At 54.0% G+C, this 12915-nt stretch overlaps 1 protein-coding gene across 2 annotated transcripts; it reads right to left on the bottom strand.

Moving 5' to 3' along the window:
• Positions 1 to 4247: 4247 nt before the first annotated feature.
• On the bottom strand, positions 4248 to 12416 carry GTPBP3 (GTP binding protein 3, mitochondrial). 2 transcript variants are annotated; one of them, XM_061570703.1, is made up of 9 exons: positions 12391 to 12416; positions 10475 to 10871; positions 9844 to 9930; positions 8530 to 8732; positions 7864 to 7936; positions 7048 to 7191; positions 6435 to 6600; positions 5545 to 5931; positions 4248 to 4485 (listed from the first exon to the last, which is right to left on the bottom strand). In XM_061570703.1, the coding sequence occupies exons 2-9, from the start codon at positions 10851 to 10853 to the stop codon at positions 4248 to 4250; spliced, it is 1677 nt and encodes a 558-aa protein (XP_061426687.1). In that variant the 5' UTR covers positions 10854 to 10871; positions 12391 to 12416. The 2 variants fall into 2 exon arrangements, with proteins under 2 accessions (XP_061426687.1, XP_061426686.1); XM_061570702.1 differs by having other exon boundaries at positions 12254 to 12406.
• Positions 12417 to 12915: the final 499 nt, after the last annotated feature.

The raw sequence follows: 12915 nt of genomic DNA, 5'->3' as shown, positions 1-12915 counted from the left end.
TGGGGAATGGGGGGGCCATGGCACAGTCAGGAGCCCCCCACGATTCGCGAACTACGTTACCGTCACGCAAGCCCCGGTCGTCATTCCTCGCAGCAGCGGCGGCGGCGGTGAATGTTGGCTAGGTCAGGGGGGTTGTTCGGCAGCTTTTCAAGGTATCATAAGAGGAAGAAGAGGCATTTGTTTTTACACGCTTTCATTTAACTCACTCTGTCTGTTGTTGTTGTATCCTCAAATCTTGTAACTCGATTTTAACCCACTTCCCAATGTGGTATCGACTGCAAACTTGGTATACTTATGTCATACTGATGACAATACTATATTCTTTCATAAAAAAAATATATATTTTTTTAACATTATTTTGCGATGTTATGTTTCGGCTTGGGTCTAATTGTCCACGGTTAACTGACGTTGGCTGTAATTGCTCACGGTCCCTTACGTTCTGGCAAGCTTCGGGCCCGCTTCAGGCCCACTTCGTGTAGTGGTGGAGTTCTTCCATTACTAGTACATTTCATAAAAGCGTGTTTTAAAAAAAAGTTTTTTTTTTATATTACTTATTTTGCCTTTGATCCAAATAGTTGGAGAGCCGCATCACACGTCGCAAAGCTGCTCGTACACAAACACAGCGGGTATACAGCAGATGACAACAACAACATACATTCTGACTTAATAAACAAAAGAGGTGATGGAATCAACTGTGTCCATTTCGTTTAGTCCCACCTTAGTTACTCTTCAACAATACGGGCTGACTGTTGTGCATTTTGTTGTCACCACCAACAAAGTCCACAGTGACCCCATTCCCTGTTATCAATCTAATGAGCCAAGAATGTCTGTGTGTCCCACGCGTGACGTCACTCCACGTCGACCAGCCCCCTTCATTAATAATCATGAACAGGTGACGTCCTCCAAATGGACACCCTGCCTCCATTCATAATAATTAGCGGCTGACGTCACTCCACATGGGGGGTCGAGGCGCCTCCTCCCCCCTCCTCGGCGTCAACTTACAACCCTCACTGTTGAGACATCAAAGTAAAAAGGTCGTCATGATGAACAAGGTGTTATAACTGTTAAATGAAATAAGTCTGTCACCGCGCCCTTACAAATTGCACACAAATTGATGCAATGAATATCACGTCGAGGTCTGCTTTTCGCTTGCAAGTTTCACATTCACCGCAATACACCCGTCCTTGGACGGGAAAAAGGCTAGTATTTATATAATTATCTTCACGTTACATTCATGTTTGACATTACATGTTTTTTTAAACGGCTGCCCGCAAGGGAGCAGCCAAAGAACCGCAGGTTGCCGAGCCCTGTGCTTGGCCATCGAACAAAGACGGTGGCGGTCATCGCATCGTCTTTGTTTTCAGATGCGCGCTTCAGCGGCCGTCTGGAACGCTCTTCCCTCCCGATATTAGGAAGCCACTGGGAGTTGTGGCATTTTAAATCATCTAGATTGACGAATTTCTTTAAAACTGCTTGTTTCTTGCGTTTAGTTTGTTGTCTTTCGCTCGCACCTCCGATGAACACAGTTGGCGACGTGGGCAAGTGAGAGTTATCCATAAGAGGTTTTTTTTGAGTGAATGAGAGTTCGTTGACCATACTGCATGCACTGCCCTCTACTGCCCACAACGCCCACTGCTGGTGGCGATCACCCATCCGAGCACGATCCAGGATCAACTCCTGCTGAGCTTCTGTGATCTGACAAGATCGGGTGCATTACGGATGATCTGGTAATGATAAATACATAATCGTTACTAAAAAAAAGTGTTGATGATGGCCATATCACGCGTTAGAATCAATGCGTTTTAATGAGTCCATGTCCATTGAACATAAGCGGAGGCACGGCGGTGGAGAGATGTTAACGCCCTCGCCTGGAGGTCATGGATTTGATCCCGACCCTGACGCCTGCTGCTGTATATTTGGAGTTTGCGTGTCTCTCTCTCATCATCGTCACGGTGGTTAGGAAATGTTAACTGCTTCGCCTGGTATACAGGAGGTCGTGGGTTCGATCCCGGCCCCGACGCCTGCTGCTGTATATTTGGAGTTTGCGTGTCTCTCTCTCCCCGTGGTCGCATGGATTTTTATCCGGGTTCTCCGGTTTTTCCCTCCACAATTGTAATCAACATCACGCGCTTAGAGTATTTGGCTGATATCAATGTCCACGCGATAAGCCACTTCGTTGAGATATCATTTGTGACCAGGACACTTCTGAAAAAGAGCGATAGAGCTCAGGTGGGCCTTACCTGGTAAAATAAAACATTGTATTAGTTTTTACATGGCATTAATTACAAATGAGTTAAATAAGCGTGACGTGACCAATTTCAATGCGACTTTGTTAAATAGTCAACGTTAAAGCATCGGAAGGGAATGTAAAGATCGCTATGGTTGTGAATGCGCGTAAACGGCAAGTGTGCGTGGACATTGTATTTGGATGTTAATGTGTGGACACGTTTAAAATGAATACGGGGTATCTCACTTTCTTTGCCGAGTAATCTGTCTCGCATTGTTCACAGCTTTGCAAAGTTTAATATTGACGACCGCAACAATATATAATATTTTATTATCAAATAATACCGTATTCTATGGATTATAAGAGACACTGCGGGGAAAAAAACAAGACGCACCACCAGGCTTGTTTGATTTAGCCAATGCTTTTACACGTGTCAATTACACATTTAGAGCACCGTATACACAAGAGAAATACGTAATTAAAGAAATACATACATAGTATGTCGATGTTCTACAGGGACTCCTCTACTTACGAACGAGTTAGTTTCCAGAGGTCTGTTTGTAAGTCCAACTTTACTCCTGTCGATTCCAAACATGTTGTACGGCGTCTACACGAGACACGGGGAATGGCTTTAAAAGTTGCATAATCTGTAGATGCCACTGGTTCCTCACGTTCTGCAGATGTAGATGCCACTGGTTCCTCACGTTCTTCAGATGTAGATGCCACTGGTTCTTCGTGTTCTGCAGGTGTAGATGCCACCACCATCTATTGCGCGGCGGTTGAACTTACGACGGACAGGTTTTGTTCGTATCTCTGAAAATTTGTAAGTCGAATGTCCGTAAGTGGAGGAGTCCCTATATTGTGAGCGGATGTCAGTCCGACGTTGCCGCTGAGTCACGCGACAGCCCTTCTGCCGAGGCCATGAGTACTGTCCTGAATACACTGATAATATGTAAAAATTAGGTTTTAAAGCGAATTTTCCTTGGCATTAGTATTCTGCTGCTCAGCCGTGGAGAGCAATAACAGCGGCTGCTACACACATCTTATCTGGTCAGGTTTTTATTGTAATTGGACACCCAGAGATGTTTAGCTCCCCGAATATTTTTCCGGCAAGACGGAGGGCTGTTAGGCACACCATGTCCGACGTTTCGCCCCAAGCGCTGGGAGCTTCTCCAGCAGGGAAGTTCAACTCGTGGTACACATGACAGTCACGAAACACTCCGCAGCCGCACCTGGACGTTCTACTAGATCTGTCACCTACGAGTGACGTGGACGTGACCCCACGTTGCGTCTTCACTTCTTGTCGCACCGCACTCTTCCACAGCGCGCTGTGCATCATTAGCCCGTTGAATGTTCCTTGCTTTGGGCATGCAGAGGAACACAAAATGAAGGTGACACTCACGACTCTTGAGCTTAATTTTTTTTCTTTTTCGCGGACAGGCATTTCCCGCTGATACCTGCGAGACAGGGCCACGGAATCTCCACGATCGTCGCAGGCTGCGTCGTTTCTTGTTTTTCGCCAAACCGATCGCGCAACGCGGATTTCTCCTTGCCGCTCGTTTCCCCAACTTCGACAATAACCATCCGGGGCCCTCCAGAGTCGACGGCGGCAGCCTCACGAACAGTCCCCGTCGCCAACTTCCCAAACGATCGGCTCCGGAACGATCACCGAGATGGCGGCAGATCCACGACCGCCACCCACCCCACCCAGTGGCGTAGCTAGGATATTTTGCGCCCGGAGACGAACTATAAAATTGGCGCCCCCCCCCCCCCCCCCCCCCGTTTAATCACATACCAAAATGTAATTACGTGACATGTAGGCTGTGTGTGGCGGGATATATAAACTTTTAGGTTGAGGTGTAGATTTGTGCAGTAGTTTCAGGCTGCCGCGCCCGCCGCAATAAGTTATAATGTAACGTTGTAAGCCTCATTTTGGCGCCCCTTTACCTTGGCGCCCGGGGACATATGTACCCCCCTGCCCCCCCCCCCCTAGCTACGCCTCTGCCCCCCCCCCCGCCACTCACTTCCCGATGCAGAAGTCCCGGAAGATGACGTCGAGGATGTCCTCGGCACCGACGCGGCCGGTGATGCGTCCGAGCTGCCGCATGGCAGAGCGCAGGTGCTCGGCTCCCAGCACCACATCCATCGCGGGCCCCGACGCCGCCAGGAAGTCGCTCAGTGCGGCGGCGCAGCCGCCTAGCAGCGTGCGGTGTCGGGCCTGCGTGAGGCTGGCGTGGCCGGTCAGGGGGTCACCGCACCTGTCGCGCCCCCAGCCACCCGCCCGGTCACCACGATCACCGCCAGCACCACCGTCACCAGTCATCACCACCACCATCACCACCACCACTACCGTCATCACCACCACTACCGTCATCACCACCACCACTACCGTCATTACCACCACTACCGTCATCACCACCACTACCGTCATCACCACCACTACTATCATCACCACCACCACTACCGTCATCACCACCACTACCGTCATCACCACCACTACCGTCATCACCACCACTACCGTCATCACCACCACTACTATCATCACCACCACCACTACCGTCATTACCACCACTACCGTCATCACCACCACTACCGTCATCACCACCACCACTACCGTCATCACCACCACTACCGTCATCACCACCACTACCGTCATCACCACCACCACTACCGTCATCACCACCGTCACCATTACCACTACCGTGACCACCACCTTCATTGTCACCAAAGACAGAAAAAAAGGGCAAATATCCCCCGCATAGCCTTGCAGACTGTTGGGGCAAGTGCTGTTAGTGAGCACCTATGAAGGTCGGCATGGCACAAGAAGGGGTGGGTGGCCAACACCACACACGGCCACCTTTGTCTCCCCAGTGGTGATGTTTACACACATCGCACCAGGTATTAATTTGAGGCCGAGTCGACCTAGAGGAGGCCCAGGAGCCATTCGGATAATCGTCTCTGGTAACGGCCGTGAGCGGGAATTGAACTCGGGTTGCCGGAGTCGGCGCGCTAACCGTTGCATGTGGCATCTTCGTCTAATGACACAACCCCGATAGGATCAATTGGGATACATCTGTTGACAATGATGGCGAACGAGAGGAGACTCTTTGACTTTTTGAAGCTATTAACATGCATTTGTTATCATGTTACAGTGTACTATCCGTTCTTTTTCCATTAAAAACGATAGTCGCATATAAGCGTAAAAAAATAAAATTTGAAGCACCCTGTATATTTCATGAAATAAATTGCAATGGTAACCATGGGAGACAGAGAGATAAGAGAGCGAGGGAAATGTAAATCGCCGGTCCGTGCCGTACATTTTCTCCACTTTCTCCTTGAGCAGCCGGAGGAACTCGTCGAGACCCTCCTCCGTCTGGCAGGACACGGCGCACACTCCCGGCATCCCGCGCTCCCCCATCCTCGCCTCCGCCGCGTCTCGCTGCAGGAGATCCACCTTGTTCAGCACCACGATGCACTCCCTGCGCTCTGACGCTTGGCTCCCATCCTCCGGCGGGAGCGGGATGAGCGCGGGGGTCACGGGGGTCGCGGGGGTCGCGGGGGTCGCGGTGGTCGCGGGGGTCGCGAAGTCCCCGTCGTCGAGGATCGACTGCGCGCGAGCGAGCAGCATCGCCTCGAGGTCGCGCGAGCCACGCGCCACCTCCGTTGCATCCAGCACCACCACAGCGATGTCCGCTTGCCGCAGCCTGGGGAGGGAGGGGGGTCGTGCGCGAGCAACCGGGATTAGCGGCGAAAACGAGGGACACCCTGTTGATTCGTTTCTGCTGCAGCCGTTCGTTGGAGGGTGGCGAGGAAAAAAAAAGACTTTAAAGTTACGGTTACGTGGGCCGTTGCCAAATGATGTGCTCGTACCATGAGCGCACAGCTACACTAGTCTTCTTGTGTCTCGCCGCGTGCCTCCCCGCTCGTCCCCACTCGTCTCCCCAGGTGTCTCCCCGCGTGTCTCCCCGCATGTGTCTCCGCCCGTCCGCGTGTCTCCCAAGGTGTCTCCCCGCGTCCCCACGTGTCTCCCCAGGTGTCTCCCCAGGTGTCTCTCCGCATGTATCTCCACTCGTCCCCGCGCGTCTCCCCAGGTGTCTCCCCACGTGTCTCCCCACGTGTCTCCCCGCGTGTATCTCCGCCCGCCCCCGCGCGTCTCCCCAGGTGTCTCCCCGCGTGTCTCCCCGCTCATCCCCGGAGTCGTCCTCACCTCTGCCGTGCTCGGCGGACGCCCTCCTGCTCCACAGGGTCGAGCGAGGGCCGCAGGCCGGCCGTGTCGCTCAGCACGATGGGGTAGCCGGCCAGGTCCAGCGCCGTCTCCACCACGTCGCGCGTCGTCCCCGCTATCGGAGACACGATGGCGGCCGGGCGCTGGCCTGCGGCGCCGCGACCCCAAATATGCACACACACACAAAAATAAAAACAAAGAGAAAGATCCCCCCTATAGCCTCAACAGACTGTCGGGGCAAGAGATGTTTGCGAGTAGCACCTATGAAGGTTGGTATGGCACACGGTGGGGTGGGTGGCTGGCACCACACCTGACTGCCTTTGTCTCCCCAGTGGCGATGTTTACACCTCACCAGATACTCGTCGACCTAGGGGAGGCCCAGGACCGATTCAGAAAATCGTCACTGGTGTTGGCCCGTGAGTGGGTGGCCGGGTTCATAGCGCAGTGCGCGAACCACTACAAAAACAAAGATCTCCCGTGTGGCCTGTAAGAGACTGCTGGGGCAAGTGCTGTTAGCGAGCACCTATGAAGTCCGGCACTTCACACGGGGGTGTCTACACTACCGCACACACGCACACAGAGAGAGGTGACGTACACAGCGCGTTGAGGAGGCTGCTCTTGCCGGCGTTGGTGGGCCCCGCGATCACCACCTGCAGGCCACTGCGCAGCCGCTCGCCCTGCCGCCCGTCGCGCAGGTGAGCGGAGACCTCGGCACTCAGCCGCCGCACCTCAGCCTCCACTGCCAGACACGACGGCAAAAACGGCGACAGCGGCGATGGCGTTAACAACAACAGCGAGGTGGCGCAGTGGCACAACTCGTAGCCTCACAGCAAGAAGGGCCTGGATTCGATTCCCGACTCGGGCGCCTTTCTGCGTGGAGTTTGTATGCTCTGCCCCTGTTCTGCATGGATCGTAAACTGCCTGCATTGACTGCAGCTAATGTCATAGTAACCCATGCTGTTTGCGTGATCGTTTCCATCTTGTACCGTTTTTTTTAAATAATCATTTGTTTAATTAAGTAGTAAGCGTCAGCTTCAGCTCACTGACCTCTAGGTACCACTCCGTTTCCTGTCTAGGTGTCTTCCCCTTCTCCACGGGCGAAGTGAAATAACCGGTGCAGTGACTGCATGGAGAGTGACTTTGTGGGGGTAGGTTCCCAAACGCCCTCTGACCCTGCTGCAGAAAACCACCTCTCAGATGTTGAAAAGTCAAAAACCCGACATCCGAGGTCCTTCCCTTGGTCGCCAAAACGTCCCCTCCGTTGCCCGTCTCAGTCACCTGCCCTCCTCCATAAGCGAGATGCGACCGTTGCGGCGGCCTCGTACAGAGTAACCCACGCAGGCGACACGACTGGTGCAGTGAACCCGTGGAGAGTGACTTGGGAGAGAAGGGCCCATGAACATCCTCTCACCGCGCTGCAGAACACCATCCTCAATGTTGTCGTCTTCGCTGAAGTCAATGTAGGCCTCCACGTGGGCGAGACACTGCCGGCGACACGGGCGACGCGTTAGCACCGACCGCGGTGACGATGGTTTACGCGGGTGAATGCGTCGAAGGACGTTGGCCAGGGCAACAAAGCGAACATTAACACAGGACCCTCCTGGGATTGAGTCAATTATAATGTAAGAACAGCCACGGTTAAATAATTGGCGCCCTGGTCATTATCATCATGTGATTGGGGATGATGATGAGTGCATTTCGTGGCCCGTGGCTCAGCGGTCAAAGCGCCGACCCGATACCATTTGAGATCCTGAGTTCATATCCAGGTCACAGTCACCTGTGATTAAACCGGCTTCTCAAGCGCAGAGAGCCGATGGGTTCAGAACGATCACCAAGGAGTGTGCCAAAAAGCCATCACGTTAAATGTGGTTCTCTCACTTAATTTAGCTAAACTCCAGCTCTGATAAATACAAATATTAGTTTTGGCTGTTGTGCGATGAACATTTACTCTCTGTGGCAGGGCAGTTGGGACAAGGCTGTCCCCGTACTTTGCTGACCAGAGGTCAGTTGAACGGGGCTTCAACGTGGTAAATAAAACGTCTGAAAACTTCTGAAAAAGGAGCGCGCTAGCGTCAACCTGCTTGAGGCGGTCACTCCAGGCCGAGTAGAGGCGGCCCAGATCCCCCTCCATCTGCCGCAGGGCCTGCCGCCTCTGGGCCTCGGTCTCGGCGTGGATCAAGTCGCCCAGGCCCTCCACCTCCGTGAGCTCCAGGCGCCCGTTCTGGAACGCGCGCTTCGTGAAGTCTCCAGCCTCGGCCGGGCGCAGGCCCTCGATCTCTCCTGCTCACCGCGGCAGTTGAAGCGCGTATGAAGCGCGTACGCGTGAACACAACGATCCCGCCGTATAGCCTTTGCAGGCTCTTGGGGAAAGTGCCGTTTGCGAGCACCTATGAAAGCCAGAAAGGCGCGCGAGGGCGTCGTGTGGCCTGGACCAAGGCCGACCACATTTGTCTGCCCAGTGGCGATGTTTACGCACGACGCCAGGTACTCATTTCAGGCCTTGCGAAGGACCAGGACTGGTTCAGATACGAGTTGCTGATGTTAGCTGTGAGCAGGAATCGAACTCAACATGCACACAACAAAGACAGAAAGAGCCGCCATTCGTAATGAAATGCCGGTGACATCGCCCCAGTACTTGTGCCAGGCTAGGCGCACGTTGAGACTGGCAGCTTCAGACATTGAGACAAACGCACACACGTGCACATATATGTACGCACACACGTGCACATATATGTACACACACGTGCAAGCACATGCACAAACGCACACACATTACCTTTAAATGTTATAACCGTCATGAGCCAATGTAAGATGGTGAATATTGTATCCATTTAAAAATTTTCTCATGCACCCTATAACTGTTAAACTTTTACAGGTAGGAACAACAGTTCCACACTGCCCACGAGGGATTATTTGTCTGTCTGTCGTGCATAGCCATGCCCTCAATTTGTATTTCATAGAGCGCTTCGGGCGGGCTCAGCACCACGTGACGCGCCGCCCCATGCAGCTTGCGCCGCGTGACACGGATTGCACGAATGCGCTGCCCAACCAAGTTCCTACCTGCCCACTCCGAAGGAACGTGTTCTGTAACTCAATTGCAATCGTACTACGATCCGTCTAAAAATATTCTGCCTGAGCTAACTTATGCTACAGGAAAGTTATTATTAAAAAACGATTCTTGTTTGTGCAATATTTCTGCTTTTTATCTGGATCATCGCTGTACTTTTACTTTAGTCATTTTGGTGAGTCAGAGGTCTACCTTCTCAAACATGTCTCGTCCCGGTCTCTCGAGTTCTCACCTCGTTAAGCAAACAAACTCGACGTGGCTCGTCCCTTTACAGCGAGCGAAGAGGCAAACCGATGGAGCGAGCGCGACCGAGCGCGTGAATACCTAGAGCTCGAAGGACAGCGCTCACCACCGCAGGTCCTCCGTGGACCTGGAACTCACACGAGTCCTCGCCGGTGAAACTGTTGGGTCCTGCAAAAAAAAGTCCACAAATGAAAGAAAAAAAAACAGGATGTTGTGACCACCGTTTGGCTCAGGGGGTCAAAGCGCTGAGCTGAGGTTCTAGGTTCACGTGTGTGCCTGCACCTCCAATTGGCACGGTTGGCTATGTACGGCGCAAAAGAAGTTCAACATACAGTACAAAGGACAAAGATCACCTTATAGCCTTAAAAAACTGTTGGGGCAAGTGCCGTTAACGACCAGCACCTATTATGGCCGGCACGGCACAGGAGGGGTTGGGTGGCCAGAACCACGCCCCGGCCGCCTTTGCCTCCCCAGTGGTGATGTTGATACACTGCACCAGGTACTCATTTGAGGCTGAGTCGACCTTGGGGAGGCCCAGGACCGGATCAGATAATCGTCACTGCTGTTGGTGGTCGTGAGCAGGAATCGAACTCGGGTCGCCGGGTTCGTAGCGCAGCGCGCTAACCGCCAGCCACACTACCGCTCCCCAAAACAAACGGTACATACGTTCATACAAACAGCAACGTTGGCAAAGCTCAGAGGGGACGTCCACCTGGAAACCAGAGCACCAGGCCCCTGTCGAGGGCCTCCCCGGACAGCGGGTGAATGATGCGGCGCAGGGCGGCGTGGCGCGGACGCGGCAGGGCCCTCGCGCCCGTCATGCGCAGCAGGGCGGCAGCGGCATGCGGGCCCGACACCCTGAGCACCGCAACGCCGGCGCGGCCTCCGCCGGACGACAGCGCGAACACGGAGGAGGCGTCCCCGCGCCCGTTCCGTCGTCCGTCCTCCATCCAGGCCGACCGTCCGTCTCGTCCGTTACGATCGTCCGCCGGGGTCCCGTGGAGCTGCGAGCCGCTCCACCTGCGCACGGCGGCCACCGCTGCTGCCGATCGCCAGACGCGGCGGTGCCACGCGTAGCCCGGGGTCATCATCGCCGGTCGCCGTGACCTCTAAGACGGATCGGGCGGTTACAACGCGGTGCATCACAATTTGTTGGTGCGATCTACTGGACATCTGTGAAACTACGGGACATTTCTCCTTCTTGGTTCTTTCGGTAAAGTCACGTAGAATGGAAATAATAAAATAATAAAAATAAACCATAATAAAATTATTCTCACGACGTTTCGGCCACAACGCAAGCAGCTGTCCTCAAGTGGAGAACCTGAGGTGGAGAACAGGTCTGTCAAGAAAACAGTCTGAACCTCTGTCTTTTCGACAGACCTGTTCTCCACCTGAGGACGGTTGCTTGCGTTGTGGCCGAAACGTCGTGAGAATTATTTTATTATGTTTTATTTTTATTATTTTATTATTTCCCTTCTACGTGACTTCACCGAAAGAACCAAGAAGATGAATCCCTGCAGTCACGAAAGCTTTAAATCGAAATACGGAACATTTGTGAAATAGAGCTGCATAGCCCATCGGATTCTTCTCGTATAAATATTCTGATTCTGAACTAAGACTGAACGCGTTTATGCATGAGCTGCATCTGTCTTCTGTCTGTACCGTGGAGGGACTTTAACGATTGTGATCCTCCAATGTGATCAAATCGTGAGCATAATGTGGCGTTGCTATTAGGGACTTGCCCTGATTATAACTGGAAACAATTGATCAAAGCATTGCCTAGAGCTTGGAGACCCAAACCAGAGGAATAAAAAAATAAAACATTGCAAATATCCAAACGCAGGCTTCCATACCACCTTATAACATGAGTGTTACATAACCCATGAGGATGCACTGCATACAACTTGACTCTTTGTTTTTCTACACCCCCCCAATTTGCACGGCTAACATCAGTGGCACATAACATCTGAACTGGTTCCCGAACGCCTCCCTGACCCTCTTGCCCACCCCACCCGTTGCCAATCAACTGCTGGATGAGAGCCCTCTTCAGTATGGTCAGATGCGTGACCATACTTCACCACTCCGCGATTGGTGAAGGCGGGGGGAGCATAGAAGTACAGCACAACAATGCACATTGTCTGCTGCCCACTGCCTCTAGCACCGACCATGCACGGCACAGGGAAGTTGTGGGAATCACGAACCAAGCTCACTCCAGCCCTGCTGTTTAGCTTCAGAGACATTGGCGCATTGCGTGTTACACTTGACGTCGGACTTCTTTCGCACCGTACGTAGCCGACCGTCGCCCGAGTCGCGAGGTACGCGCCTATTTGTCCACGGCGAGCACGTTCAACTTGAGTCCTCGTGAGAAACATCGCGAGTGTGCGGCAGCAACCTCGCCGACCGGTACGGTGCGAAAGAAGTTCAAGCGTGCTGTACAGTGGACAGTGCCCGACCGGCGCGGTGACGTACGGACAAATAACCCGCACGGCACCTCGATTCTAGCGGCTGGCTGACACGGGGTTCTTGCGAGCGGAGTTGTGCGTTTGTAGCCGGCGACGTCTGCCCAAGTCGAAATGTTGAAGTTGCGTCGCGACCTGAAGACGCAGGCCCCCCACTCGGTCAACTTACCCGAAACACGTGCGTGCCGGCGATCACATTCCCTACAGCGCATAGGCGGCGTGACGTGAGGGCCGCCCGCTGTGATTGGTCGAGAAGGGGCGGCCTCCCCCCCCTCCTCCTCCCATCCCCCCCCTCCTCCTCCCACCCCCCCCCCTCCTCCTCCCATCCCCCCCCTCCTCCTCCCATCCCCCCCCCTCCTCCTCCCATCCCCCCCTCCTCCTCCCATCCCCCCCCTCCTCCTCCCATCCCCCCCCTCCTCCTCCCACCCCCCCTCCTCCTCCCATCCCCCCCCCCTCCTCCTCCCATCCCCCCCCTCCTCCCATCCCCCCCCTCCTCCTCCCATCCCCCCCCTCCTCCTCCCATCCCCCCCCCTCCTCCTCCCATCCCCCCCCCTCCTCCTCCCATCCCCCCCCCTCCTCCCATCCCCCCCCTCCTCCTCCCACCCCCCCCCCCTCCTCCTCCCATCCCCCCCCTCCTCCATCCTCCCATCCCCCCCCTCCTCCTCCCATCCCCCCCCTCCTCCTCCCATCCCCC

The sequence above is a fragment of the Lethenteron reissneri genome, chromosome 46, assembly GCF_015708825.2.
Source record: "Lethenteron reissneri isolate LAM-NWPU_2019-01 chromosome 46, ASM1570882v1, whole genome shotgun sequence".
NCBI lineage: Eukaryota > Metazoa > Chordata > Hyperoartia > Petromyzontiformes > Petromyzontidae > Lethenteron > Lethenteron reissneri.
The sequence above is the reverse complement of the archived record's forward strand: the minus strand, read 5'-3'. Positions and strand labels throughout refer to the sequence as shown.

Excerpts from the sequence above, each read along its gene's own strand:
- GTPBP3 (XM_061570703.1), bottom strand. The coding sequence starts at position 10,853 with ATGATGACCCCGGGCTACGCGTGGCACCGCCGCGTCTGGCGATCGGCA. Across the intron at positions 8,733-9,843 it reads CGCTGTCCTTCGAGCTCTAG|GAGAGATCGAGGGCCTGCGC; the intron begins GTATTCACGCGC and ends CGCGGTGAGCAG. Across the intron at positions 7,192-7,863 it reads GGATGGTGTTCTGCAGCGCG|TGGAGGCTGAGGTGCGGCGG; the intron begins GTGAGAGGATGT and ends CGTGTCTGGCAG.